Consider the following 12,638-nt stretch of genomic DNA (forward strand, 5'->3'; position numbering starts at 1 on the left):
TTTTTGAAGCCACCAACTCCATGTACCCAAAATTGCTCTGACTCCTCGACTCCAACTTCACAGCCCTGGTTGCCGGTACCAGGTCTCGTAACTTCTGCCGGTCACGACCATCTGCGCATCTCTCCAGCGGCTGCCGAAGAGAGATGCGTAGAGAGCACATTTCTCCTGCGCAGACTGGCCAAATTTACTGGATCTGGTACCGGCAATACAGAAGACTGCAGACCGTGGCATGGGAGCGACCTGTGGTCATGGGGCTGGAGGAAGCCCCAGGTATGCAGTGAGGAGCATTGCATGAATTCCAAATATGTTTTATTCATGGACACCATATTTAGTATATAGGTTTTTTGCCCTCTAAACCTAGGTGCATCTTATATTCTGAAATATATGCTAGTTTACTATATCAGAATAGGTCATACATTTATACACAGATGCATTTGCTAGGACCTGAGTTAACTATATTGAGATTCTACTGTAGTGAACTTCTGATTTAGCAAACGAATTGGCACCGTCTCTTGAAGTTTACTATAAAGGGATTTTACTGTATATTGATATGTAGATGATATTGTGTTTCCTAAAACTCCTACATGAGTCATTGAAAATTATAAAGGGGCCCATCATAATCACCCATTTCTTTTAAGAAAGCCAAAAACTGTGATCCATAGTCCACCTTTTCCAGCTCTTCATACTTTTTTTCCCTTCTTTAGAAACATGACCAGAATCACAGCCAGTTAGCATTTTAGGAGGCAGTTAGTAATGACACCCTCTGCACCTATCCAGTGATCAGTTTTATCGTCAAATCAAACAGCTAAGAGCCTTTGTATACAAGCACCATTGTCAAACACAGAAAGGTAACGGAAGACAAATAAATAGGACTAACACAGCACAACTATGTTAGGATGGGAATGTATTTTCTGGCCAAGTTACCTTAATACTACCTGGACAATATACATGGATGATCATCTAAACACAAGCATACTCACAAAACGGAAAAATAAAATGAAGTCATGCCTCACACAAACGAGAAAAAAATAAATGTCCAAATCCTCCATTCTGCAGAAGCAAAATGGATGGGGGGGATGGCAAGGGGGTGCTCTAAGAGTCCATGGAAGATAAATCTATTCTTTTTAGGAAGGGAATAATTAATCCGCGCAGCATTAAACAATCCACTTTGAAAGTCTTTTCTCTTTCCTGGGAGTTTAACAAGTCCATTAAAGGGTCAGCAACACACACTCCAAACAGGTAATGCTGGAGGCAGCCTTAGAGTCTTGCAGTAAGAGGCCGGCACACGGAAAGCAATACTCTTCATGCGGGAATCCAGAAGTATCCCCAGAAGATTGTGCAGCACATGTCCATAAAAAAAAAAAGCACTATTTGACAAGTGGTCGTGTTTTGTCATCATCACTGCATTGGTGAGCTTTGTACTTTTTCACCTCGGCCATATATTGTGCCCAAGCCCCGCCTTTCTGGGTGATGACCTGAGAGTAAACAAAAACAAAAAAGAGGACTAGGTTACAATGTAGTCTCTTTATTTTAATCAAACACCAAAATACATTTAGCCATTTACATTAATAGAACAGCTCAACCTTGTCTTTACAGTATACCAAGCATCTGGGGGCTCCTACATGCAGAAAGGAGGAAGCCTCCATCTTCACTTGCTCAGTGCCACAGGCTGAAATTCATGCGTTGATATAGGGGCAGTGATGGCTAACCTTGGCACTCTAGCTGTGGTGGAACTACAAGTCCCATGAGGCATTGCAATACTCTGACAGCTCTAAGCATAACTCAGGGAGGGAGAGGCATGATAGGATTTGTAGTTTTGTCACAGCTGGAGTGCCAAGGTTAGCCGTCACTGATATAGGGCATCCCCAGTGGCTGAAATGCATGCCAGGAGTTGTAGTATTGATGTGGTTACATCTTCCAACCAGGAGATGTAATCACATCAATGAGAACTACATCTCCCAGCACACACTGCAGCCGCCCTATCAGGGCTGTGGAGTTGGAGATTTCACAAACTGAGTCGAATGATTTTTGTACAAAATCTACAGCCCAGGTAAGTATTAGACAAGGAGTCGGAGTTGATGAGTCTGAGCCATTTAGGGTACCTGGAGTCGGTGGTTTCATAAACTGAGGAGTTGGAAGATTTTTGTACCGGCTCCACAGCCCTGCGCCCTATATCATTTTTCACCCTATGATTCTGTAGCACTGAGCAATAGAAGATTGATGCCTCCATATAGGTAAGTAAATGTTTGCCTACGAGGAGCTGCTCCTGTAGTCCCCCCTCATCCGTGTGGAGCGCAACATCATGTCCGCAGCAGCTCAAAGATTCCGCCTTAGGAGGTTGCTATGCATGCCAGGAGATTTAGGAGCAACGAATGGATCAGCACCACTGAGTAAATAAAATAGGCAGCAGTGACACTGCTGTTTTGGGCGTAGTAGTTCTTTATTTTCCCACTGGGGAGATGAACATCCCACACCTCTCGGCAAGCATCCTCCAAAGGATGGATCTTTGAACTGTGGTCATTGCAGATAGTGATGGTGCACACCACAAAGATTTTTTTTTTTTTTTGGAGGGAGGTGTTAAAGTGGATCCGAGATAAATGTTTACTGATTGCATAATTGTGTTCCTTTCATAGTTTATAGAGCATTCCTCAAGCCCAATACTTTTTTTCTTCTTTTAATACTTCCCTATAAACTAAACATGCCTCACCCACAGCTCCTCCAGAGTGCCTTGGCACTCTGAGCCTTAGTAGCAAAGGCTTATGAGAGTTCAGTCTGGGCAGGGGCTTACTAGCCTGAGATTTCAGAAGCAGAGGGGAGGGGAGTGACGTTTTCACTGGCTGAGGGGTGGAGATGCAGAGCAGCTTGTCTGTGTGTAATGACAAGCAGAACATGGCTTCTGTCATCGTATCACAGGAAGAAATAATCTACTGTTGAAGCTGCTAGATTTGCTGTGTAGACTATCTTAACTTTAGATAAGACGGACAAGTTACTTGTTATAGTTTTTCATCTCTGATCCACTTTAAGGGGGCTACAGGAACACTCCTATGTAGGTAAGTAATGGTGCTCCCCCTAACAGCATGCCACTTTACAAACCTCTCTTATGCGGAGGTTCTGTGTAAAAGGAAAGAAAATAGGAAAAAACAAAAACACTTAATGGGTGCCCAGTTCCCTTTAAATAAGATGGCAAAATACTTTGTGAGAAGTACAGTTCTCGAGCTCTTTCAGACACCCACCTATCTACTGTGATTTAGATAATTGTAGCAGGCGTTTAAGGCTGTAATAACTGACTGGATCAGACAGTATGAATACAATGACCCTCAGGGTAGATCAGGAAGTAACATTCTGCATCATATCCAGTCAGTACAATTACATGGCAAATGAAAGGGGAACCTTTTGGATAGAGTTTTGGATATTGTGGGGAGGTTAGAATAGGTCAGATTTCTTTTCTAAATAGGTGTCTGTGCCCCCATAGGGGACCTTCTCTCCATTCTTCCTGTTCCTAGTGCAAGGAAGAACATGATGTAGTTTTCCTGGGCAGTTTGTAATGCAAACAGTCTTTGACAGCCACCAGAGCATAAAGAGAAGACTAGCGAGCTTAACGGTCAGTTGAACTAAACAGAAGAATAATCATGAACTCGGGATGCCCATGTCAATGGCCATAAGAGTGGGATTTCGCTTTCCTTTGGTAGAAACCCCCTTGTCATGTCTCATGTAGGAAAGCAGCATCTTCTCCCCCATTGAAGACAAAAATATATAAAAACATGTCTAACCCTTGCCTCTATCCAAAACAAGAAAAAGGTTTGGCTGGAGGTTATGAAAAGCACAACAGCAGAATAGCCAGTTACCATATATCCTCGAATATAAGTCGACTCCAATATTTGAACCACTTTAGCTGGAATTTTTGATTGACTCAAGTATAAGTCTACATAGAAAGGTTTATGATTGCACTTAGGAACCAGGAAAAAAAATGGCTGCACTTGGGGACCAGGAGGGGTTAATGACTGTACTGCATACAGTATTGCAGCCATTAACCCCCTGCTGTCCCTTAAAGGGAACCTCCAGACTAAAAATCTACTTAGCAGCACTAAAAAAGGCTTGGTGTTTAACCCCCTTGGCGGTATGAAAAATACCGCCAGGGGGCAGCGCAGCAGTTTTTTTTAAAGTTTTTTTTTTTAAATCATGTAGCGAGCCCAGGGCTCGCTACATGATAGTCACTGCTCAGCGGCATCTCCCCAGCCCCGCCGATCGCCTCCGGCGATAGGCGATCAGGAAATCCCGTTCAAAGAACGGGATTTCCTGGAGGGCTTCCCCCTTTGCCATGGCGACGGGGCAGGATGACGTCACCGACGTCATTGGGAGACCCGATCCACCCCTTGGCGCTGCCTGGCACTGATTGGCCAGGCAGCGCAGGGGTCTGGGGGGGGGGCGCGTCGCACCGGATAGCGGCGACCGGGCGCGCGGCAGCGGCGATCGGGGTGCTGGCGCAGCTAGCAAAGTGCTAGCTGCGTCCAGCAAAAAAAAAAAAAAAAATTATTTAAATCGGCCCAGCAGGGCCTGAGCGGCACCCTCCGGCGGCTTACCCCGTGTCACACACGGGGTTACCGCTAAGGAGGTTAATGCTGGGAATACACGGGTCGATTCTGAGCCGATACCATGTTAGATAGATCATTTCCGACATGTCCGATCACCGTTCAATCATTTTGCCGCTCGATTTTTCATTGAAGTGGTTTGATAAAAGATTTTAAAAAAAAAATTAGCGGAAGAGAATCGAGCAGGCAAAACGATCGGGCGCAGAATCGACCAGTGTATTCCCAGCATAACAGTTTCACAGTTTTCTTACTCAAGCCTCATTTTTAGCTGCACAGAAAAACAATGCCCGGGATTTTTTATTTCCCCTGATGCTGTGCAAAGCAGGATGAGATTTTTATTTTGAATTTGAGATTTGAAGCCTAGCGTGCACAGCTGGGAGGGGTGATCAGCACACAGGACAGTTGGAACTGTGTCTCATGCTCCGTCACCTCCTTTCAACCAAAAAGATGGCTGCCCTCTTAAAATCACAAACATTTGCCTGTTCTTTTAAAACAGGGTGGGTAAGAGATTATATTACCTATTATTTATTTTACCATAATGTAACTTAATGACAGTATGTTTCTTTAGGCTTAAGTTCCCTTTTAGTGCTAGGTACACACCTTACAATTTTCTGTTAGATTTACCTTCCAGACTGATTTTTTCCAACATGTCCGATCTGAACTGATAGATTTTTCCGTTTTTTTTAATTCATTTTCACTGAACGAAATCGATGGAAACAACAATCCAAGAAACAAAAGAATCGGAAAATAAAAAAAAAATGGATCGAAATTCGGATCGGACATGTTGGAAATAATTGATCTGGCAGGTAAATCTAACAGAAAATTGTATGGTGTGTACCTAGCATTAGTGCGGCCAATAACTCCTCCAGGCTCCCAAGCGCAGCAATTATTCACCCCCTTCCTGCAGCCCAGTATTTCCCCCCTGCCCCTTTCCTTGTTAATTGTGGCCAGGACTTTCAGACCAGTATTTTCTTGACATGTCCTTTATCAAGCATGTGCCACTAACCACTGGGTAAATTAGTGCAAATGGGAATGCCACTAATAGTACACACATGACTCAGTGTGATCCGTGTTGCTCGTGACTCGTGTAAAAGTCGACGCCTATACTTTTTCTTAGTGAGTCAGACCTAAATTTCTAGACTTATAGTCGAGTATATATGGTATTAGTTGAAGTGAAGAGATACTAGTCAATTGTTCGCACACAAATGGAGGGATAATACACCAACTCCACACAAAGAACAGGAATGCAGAGGCTTTGAAGACAACCAAGCAGAGAAGTTGACACGTCTTACCTCTTCCTCCTCAGTCTTTGGCTTCTTGGCTACCATACCCGTCTTCAGGGCCAGCTTTGCTCCTCTACGCTTGCCCACCTGGGGGTGGAAGGGACAGAAGACTGCAACCGTTATACGAGCCCTTGCAGCCTCTCTGAGTCCCTCTATATAACAAAATATATAAGGGAGGCCTTGGTTAGACAGGCACAAGACACTCCCCACCTGCAGTGCATCAGAAACTAGACAACTCTCCAGGCTCTCTTCCATAGATCCCAAGTAATGGGGGTTCTGAAGACCGAGTAGAAGAAGCTCAATGACATGCCAACTGATGCAGATGGGATAAGGCAGCATGAAAACGGACCAGTTACATGTAGTCAGTGCCGCATCAAATTGGTCAATTTTCAAGCTGCATAAAATCTGCATCAACTTGGAATACTTTGTATCTCATTGACCATCCCTACCCGAGGTCAGCAGATTACTACAAAGGGGAGTGTCAACTAGTTAGCATTTCAAAAACCACACATTTCCTTAATGAAATTAAAATATCTACAATATATGCTAAAGGTATGCATAAAATGAGGGAGCAAAACTATTACCACTTTTCTTTTACCTATTTCTATTTCAAATTCCACCAACCTAGATCATAGAAATGCAGGCCTAAACTTTGCTGACTTTTCACCAATTCTTTGGCTGACATGCTCATCCAATGGATTTACTATGTTTTGTGGTGACACCATTAGGATGAGCTGGCAGGTAAGTCAAGAAACTAGCAACTTCTAAAAGATAGTCAACCATCATTACAACCTAACAAAATACAGGTGAAACTTGAAAAATTAGACTATTGTGCAGAAGTCCATTTATTTCAGTAATTAAAACTTTACTTCCATACCAGCAGTCTCTGCCCTCTCAAGGACCAGAGACTGCTACCACAGTAAAACTGAACTTACCGACGAATCACCGAAATGATCTGCTGCACCCGTCGGTCCTGTCGCTATGACGACAGAGCTGTGTGAGCAATTCAGGAGCCGCTTTCATTGGCTCTAGAAGCTGTCCATCAATGTAAGCCAATGGGATTGGTTAACAGTGATGACAGCGCCAGGAGCCGGGGAAATTTGCTCCTGACTGGTTCACACAGCTCCACCGTCATAGCGACAGCAGGGCAAAAAAACCCAAAAAGGTGCAACTAATATATGAAATAAGAACTTTTTGTAGGCGTTGTGGATTAATTAGCTGGTTAAAGTCTTACACTGAGCCTAGAATATCGAACATTTTCACAATATTCTAATGGGCTGAGCTTTTGGGGTTCTCATAAGCTGTAAGCCATAATCAAAATGGTTGCTTTGAATGTGAACCTGGAACAGGTTGATGAACTTTTACTGATTTACTTTTTTTGGACTTGGCCGGCCAGCTTTGGTCAGGTTGGCTAGATCCCAAAATTGCCAGACATCAACATAATGTCTATAAGCATTTTTAGAAGATCCGGAATATGCATTCTGCACTACAGACAAACCTACTTAGCTGTAATCTACAATAAGAATCAACTATGTTAGCTTTGGCAGTAAAGCCAAAGTTTTCAATAGTCAGCGACAGCTGCCACGCAAGCATGTGGGATGTTGATAAGGCCTAAATCTACAGCGCGACAGCTTTTTCTTTATCTCCAACACAAACAGAAAGCTTAAGACTTCCCAGTTAGGCCATTATTTCAGAAGTGATTATGTTATGCCTGGAACACAAAATGCAATTTCCCATAAGTTGGATCATATCAAATATTTCCAACAGATTTGATCTGATCTCTGATAGTTTTTCTGATAGATTCTGTATAGAAGTGATCAGAAAATCGATCACAGAAACAATTGGATATCAGATCGGACCTGCGGGAAATCGATTTGATTTGTCTATACGGCAGGAAACTGCATAGTGTACCAGCCATTAAGGTGGTCATACACTTATAGATTTGCAGCAGATCCGACCATCAGATTTCTGTCAGATGCATGTCTTGACATAAGTCAGATCGCTGCAACAGGGGCCCCACAATGATTTTTTTTTTTTTTAAGGTGGCTGCAGGTATCCTTTGTGTCATTTAATGAGTGTGGGTACGCAGTGACTAGCAAGACTACTTTCTAATATCTGATAATCACCTGCAAACTCCAGCTCTTGCCAAACCTGATTTTGCATTTATGCTTTTGCACATCACTAAGGCTGGTTTCACACTGATAAATTTGCCCTCTTGCTAGGCACGTACTTTATTAGTTAGAATTTTCCGTCTTCCGTCACCGATCTCATTCCCTTTCACACTATAGCATTTCCTTCCCCTCCTGCTATACACTTGCACGCTACCTCCAAAATTAGGTATGTTTGTAGGGTGCCCACTTCATTATTATAAGTGGGCTGGGTAGAAGGTGCTCTCATTACAAACCTTGAAAGAGTAACCAGTCCCGTTAGTAGAATTTCCCCGCTGGGAGACCTCAGCTAGTCTAGCAGCATTAAAAGAATACTTAGACGAATAACGAAAGCATTTATACTTACCTGGATCTTCCTCCAACCCCCTTCAGGCCACGGGCTTCCTCACAGTCTCCCCCTAGTACCGCTCCTCTGCTGGCTGGCCTGGCTAACAAAATAAGCGGCCAGTAAAGGATCAGAGCGGCCCAGGAAGACGGTGAGTACACCCACAGCCTGAAGGGAGCTCTACATAAGTATAAATGCTTTCATATTATTCGGCTCAAGAAAACGTTAATATTGCTGCATATACTGTATTACAAATATCGCTGTGTATGGCAACACCCATATTACCAGGAGTCACCTAAATTACCTGCTACCCATGGCTGGATTTTACGTAACATGGGTTCCCCATGGCTGGGTATTATGTGACCCCTCACAGCTAAGTATACAGAGGGTTCCCCCATGGCTGTGTATTATGGGGACCCCTCTCCCCCCCCCCCCCCATGGCTGGGTATTATGAGGACCTCTCTCCCCCCATGGCTGGGTATTATGAGGACCCCTCTCCCCCCATGGCTGGGTATTATGAGGACCCCTCTCCCCCCATGGCTGGGTATTATGAGGACCCCTCTCCCCCCATGGCTGGGTATTATGAGGACCCCTCTCCCTCCCCATGGCTGGGTATTATGAGGACCCCTTTCCCCCCATGGCTGGGTATTATGAGGACCCCTCTCCCCCCCATGGCTGGGTATTGAGGACCCCTCTCCCTCCCCATGGCTGGGTATTATGAGGACCCCTCTCCCCCTCCCCATGGCTGGGTATTATGGGGACCCCTCTCCCTCATAGCTGGGTATTATGAGGACCCCTCTCCCCCCCCCCCCATGGCTGGGTATTATGGGGACCCCTCTCCCCCCCCTCATGGCTGGGTATTATGAGGACCCCTCTCCCTCCCCATGGCTGGGTATTATGAGGACCCCTCTCCCCCTCCCCATGGCTGGGTATTATGGGGACCCCTCTCCCCCTCCCCATGGCTGGGTATTATGGGGACCCCTCTCCCCCTCCCCATGGCTGGGTATTATGGGGACCCCTCTCCCTCATAGCTGGGTATTATGAGGACCCCTCTCCCCCTCCCCATGGCTGGGTATTATGGGGACCCCTCTCCCTCATAGCTGGGTATTATGAGGACCCCTCCCCCCCCCCCAATGGCTGGGTATTATGAGGACCCCTCTCCCCCCCCCCCATGGCTGGGTATTATGGGGACCCCTCTCCCCCCCTCATGGCTGGGTATTATGAGGACCCCTCTCCCCCCGTGGCTGGATATTATGAGGACCCCTCTCCCCCACCATGGCTGGATATTATGAGGACCCCTCTCCCCCACCATGGCTGGATATTATGAGGACCCCTCTCCCCCCACCATGGCTGGATATTATGAGGACCCCTCTCTCCCCCATGGCTGGGTATTATGAGGACCCCTCTCCCCCCCATGGCTGGGTATTATGAGGACCCCTCTCCCCCCCATGGCTGGGTATTATGAGGACCCCTCTCCCCCCCATGGCTGGGTATTATGAGGACCCCCTCTTCCCCCCATGGCTGGGCACACACAGGGTAATTCCCCCATATAGCTGTCCATATATCCGCAATGCTGCCACCCCCGGAGGATCTTACAAAGCTGATGGGCTTCCTCTTCTCGGGCTCGGGCCTCCTCTCCTCCTGGGGCTCCTCTGTGCTGGCCGCCGCTGCTGCTGACGAGCTCCCCGCTTCCATCTTCTTCTTGAAGAGCTCCAGGAAGCTGCCGTCATTGGCGAACACGTTGACGCCGGAGGTGGTGGCGGCGGTGGTAGTAGTAGTAGTGGTGGCGGCGGTGGGGTAGGCCGGGGCGGCGGGGTAGGCCGGGTAGTAGGCTGCGGGGACGGCGGGGTAGGCTAGCAGAGGGAAGGCGGGGGGTGCGGGGACGGAGGCCTGGGCGCGGAACGTGGGGGGTGTGGGGAGCAGAGGCAGGCGGGAGGAAGCTGAGGGCTCCGGCGGGGGACGCTCCTTCTCTGGGGCCGGCGGGGGGGTATCAGGCTTCTCCGTATCCTCCTCCGGGGCCTCTTCCTGAGCTGCGGCCTCCTCCGCTTCCCTCACCGGGACCTCTGCGGCCTCCTCTCCCTCCTCCTCCTCGCTGTCCTCCTCCTCCGGCCGCGGACTCTCCTCCTCCGCCATCTTCAGGCCAGAAGACTCCCAGCAGCGCCCCGCGCTCTCACCAGCTGACCGGTCACCGCAGACAGGAAGCCACCGGCGGGAAGTCAGCCTGCTAATGGCGGCCGCGGCTCCCCCCAGCAAGAAACCGGAGGGCGTGGTCTAACCCAGCGTCCTGCTGGGCGAGGAATGAACCAATGAGATAGGAAATATGGGCGGAGTCGCGAGAGAAAGGAGTGGCAGGACGTTCAGCCAATAGGAACGCCTGATAACTGGGCTCAGGCTGAGGCTGCTAGGCGAGATACAGAGGTCATTTGGTTACTGGTTGGTCATTGGTTGTCGCGAGGAATCCCTGAGCCAATGAACATTTGGAAGCCCTGTGTGTGTTTTTTTTCTATTATTGTTTGTTTTGTGTCCTGTGATGTAGGGCAGTGGACCTGAACTCTTGCACAAGGCATAAAGAAATCATACACAAAATGCCCCCTCATCTGTTGCGAATCACAACTGTAATTTGATCTCTCAGCTGTGTCAGCTGGCTGCCTCGGCAGAGCAGCTAAGTTGTAAACATAGACGTAGACACACTGCAGATTTATTGCAGGACTTGTATCAACTGTAACGAAGAATTGTTTTTCTTTAAAGGTTAGTATGTTGTTGCTTATCTTTTAGAGCCAAGAAGTTCTCAGTTCAGGTCCGCTTTAAGCCTTGTACACACATGAAGGAAAAATCATCATAGCCGTTTCGATTCATCTTTCAAATGTTGTTTGAAAGAGTTTTAGAAGAAACATCGACTTCTACACAAAATTGATCAGAAAAACAGATCAGAGTAATTCATAATTGATTCGACCCGTCTATCTAACAGGAAATTGCAAGGTGTGTACCAGGCATGAGACATATATACTTACCTTGGGCTTCCTCCAGCCCCCTTCAGGCCATGCAAAGCTCTAAGATGAAATCGGCACACCATCACCTTGTCCAAGGGTGCTTGGCGAAGTGACATAGGCAGTGTCACAGATAATCCAAGTTGCAAAGATCGTCAGCACACCAGTCTCAAAAGCACTTAAAATTTATTGTGCCAGTTTCCACAAGATGGACCAACAATTGTTCCGAGGGCCACGCAGGGTCCCCCTTTATCAAGGCATGTGGTTACCAGTTACCAGTTGCGCAGGCGTAGCCTTACTGTACACAGACGGCAGCTTTCTGTGAGCTGCGCATGCACAACTGGAAAAAGTTATTGGGCTAGCCAGCAGAGGATTGGAGCTGCCCATTACTACAGGGAGGAAGCCCTTGGGCTGAGCAAGCCCCAGGTAAGTATAAATGATTTTAAGTTTCTTGTCTCATCATTTACACTTTAAAGAACAAGCGACACGTATGCTAACCTAGAAATAAACACATATATAAGTAGATAAATACTACTTCTACTTACATAGCAGATGTATTGTGCTATCCACGTAATAATTATTGTGAATTTTATAAAGGAAAAGCAGAAAATCCTATTCTAGGCAGTGGCCATCTTGCCAAGCTAATGCTGACATCATATCCTCCCTGACTCTTGTTTTCCCCCCTCCCTTCTCTTGCTCATTGTGTATTCATCAGCTGCCCTCCTCCCAGAGTCTTCAGACACCCCCACTGAGGTGTATACTAGGAACTGCACTGTCTTTTTTTATTTACACATCCAATCACTGAGTCACCTCAGCCTTGCTTGTAAACACAAGTAATCAGAGGGTGTTTCTGACAAGCAGCAAGGCAGGGAAATACATGGAAGAGGAGGAATATATTATAGATAAAAAGAACTCCCAGCATTCAACTCTTTGGCACTGTTTGGCACTAGGGCCAGTGCTCCTAAAATATGTGATAACTCAAAACCATAACAGCAGAAAAAGTTTTGAAAGTTTTAAATGCAGGATTAGCATCTTTATCACTTAATACACTCAGACCAGTTGCTGTTGAAATTTGATTTATATGGTGACAATACCGCTTTAACAAATGAGCCACGTAGCTTTACTTAAAGGGACCATGAGCTGTACTTAAAATCAGAATTCGGACTTACATGGCACTTCCTTCAGCCTCCCGTAGCCTGCGAGGTCCCCCGGCATTGTCCTGGCCTCTTCAGTGGTTCCGCTGTCTGGTCCGGTAATCTGGCGACTTCCAAGCAAGTCGCCCTTGC

The 12,638-nt window shown here is 46.6% G+C and overlaps 1 protein-coding gene and 1 non-coding gene across 2 annotated transcripts; both read right to left on the reverse strand.

The window, feature by feature from the left end:
* Nucleotides 1-887: 887 nt before the first annotated feature.
* TRIR (telomerase RNA component interacting RNase) lies at nucleotides 888-10,663 on the reverse strand. Its single transcript, XM_068274220.1, has 3 exons — nucleotides 9,962-10,663; nucleotides 5,882-5,959; nucleotides 888-1,475 (listed from the first exon to the last, which is right to left on the reverse strand). The coding sequence occupies exons 1-3, from the start codon at nucleotides 10,496-10,498 to the stop codon at nucleotides 1,368-1,370; spliced, it is 723 nt and encodes a 240-aa protein (XP_068130321.1). The 5' UTR covers nucleotides 10,499-10,663; the 3' UTR covers nucleotides 888-1,367.
* LOC137564871 (small nucleolar RNA SNORD41) lies at nucleotides 3,288-3,357 on the reverse strand. Its single transcript, XR_011030934.1, has one exon. It is a non-coding gene; the product is annotated as a small nucleolar RNA SNORD41 (small nucleolar RNA).
* Nucleotides 10,664-12,638: the final 1,975 nt, after the last annotated feature.

The sequence above is a fragment of the Hyperolius riggenbachi genome, chromosome 3 (assembly GCF_040937935.1).
Source record: "Hyperolius riggenbachi isolate aHypRig1 chromosome 3, aHypRig1.pri, whole genome shotgun sequence".
Taxonomy (NCBI): domain Eukaryota; kingdom Metazoa; phylum Chordata; class Amphibia; order Anura; family Hyperoliidae; genus Hyperolius; species Hyperolius riggenbachi.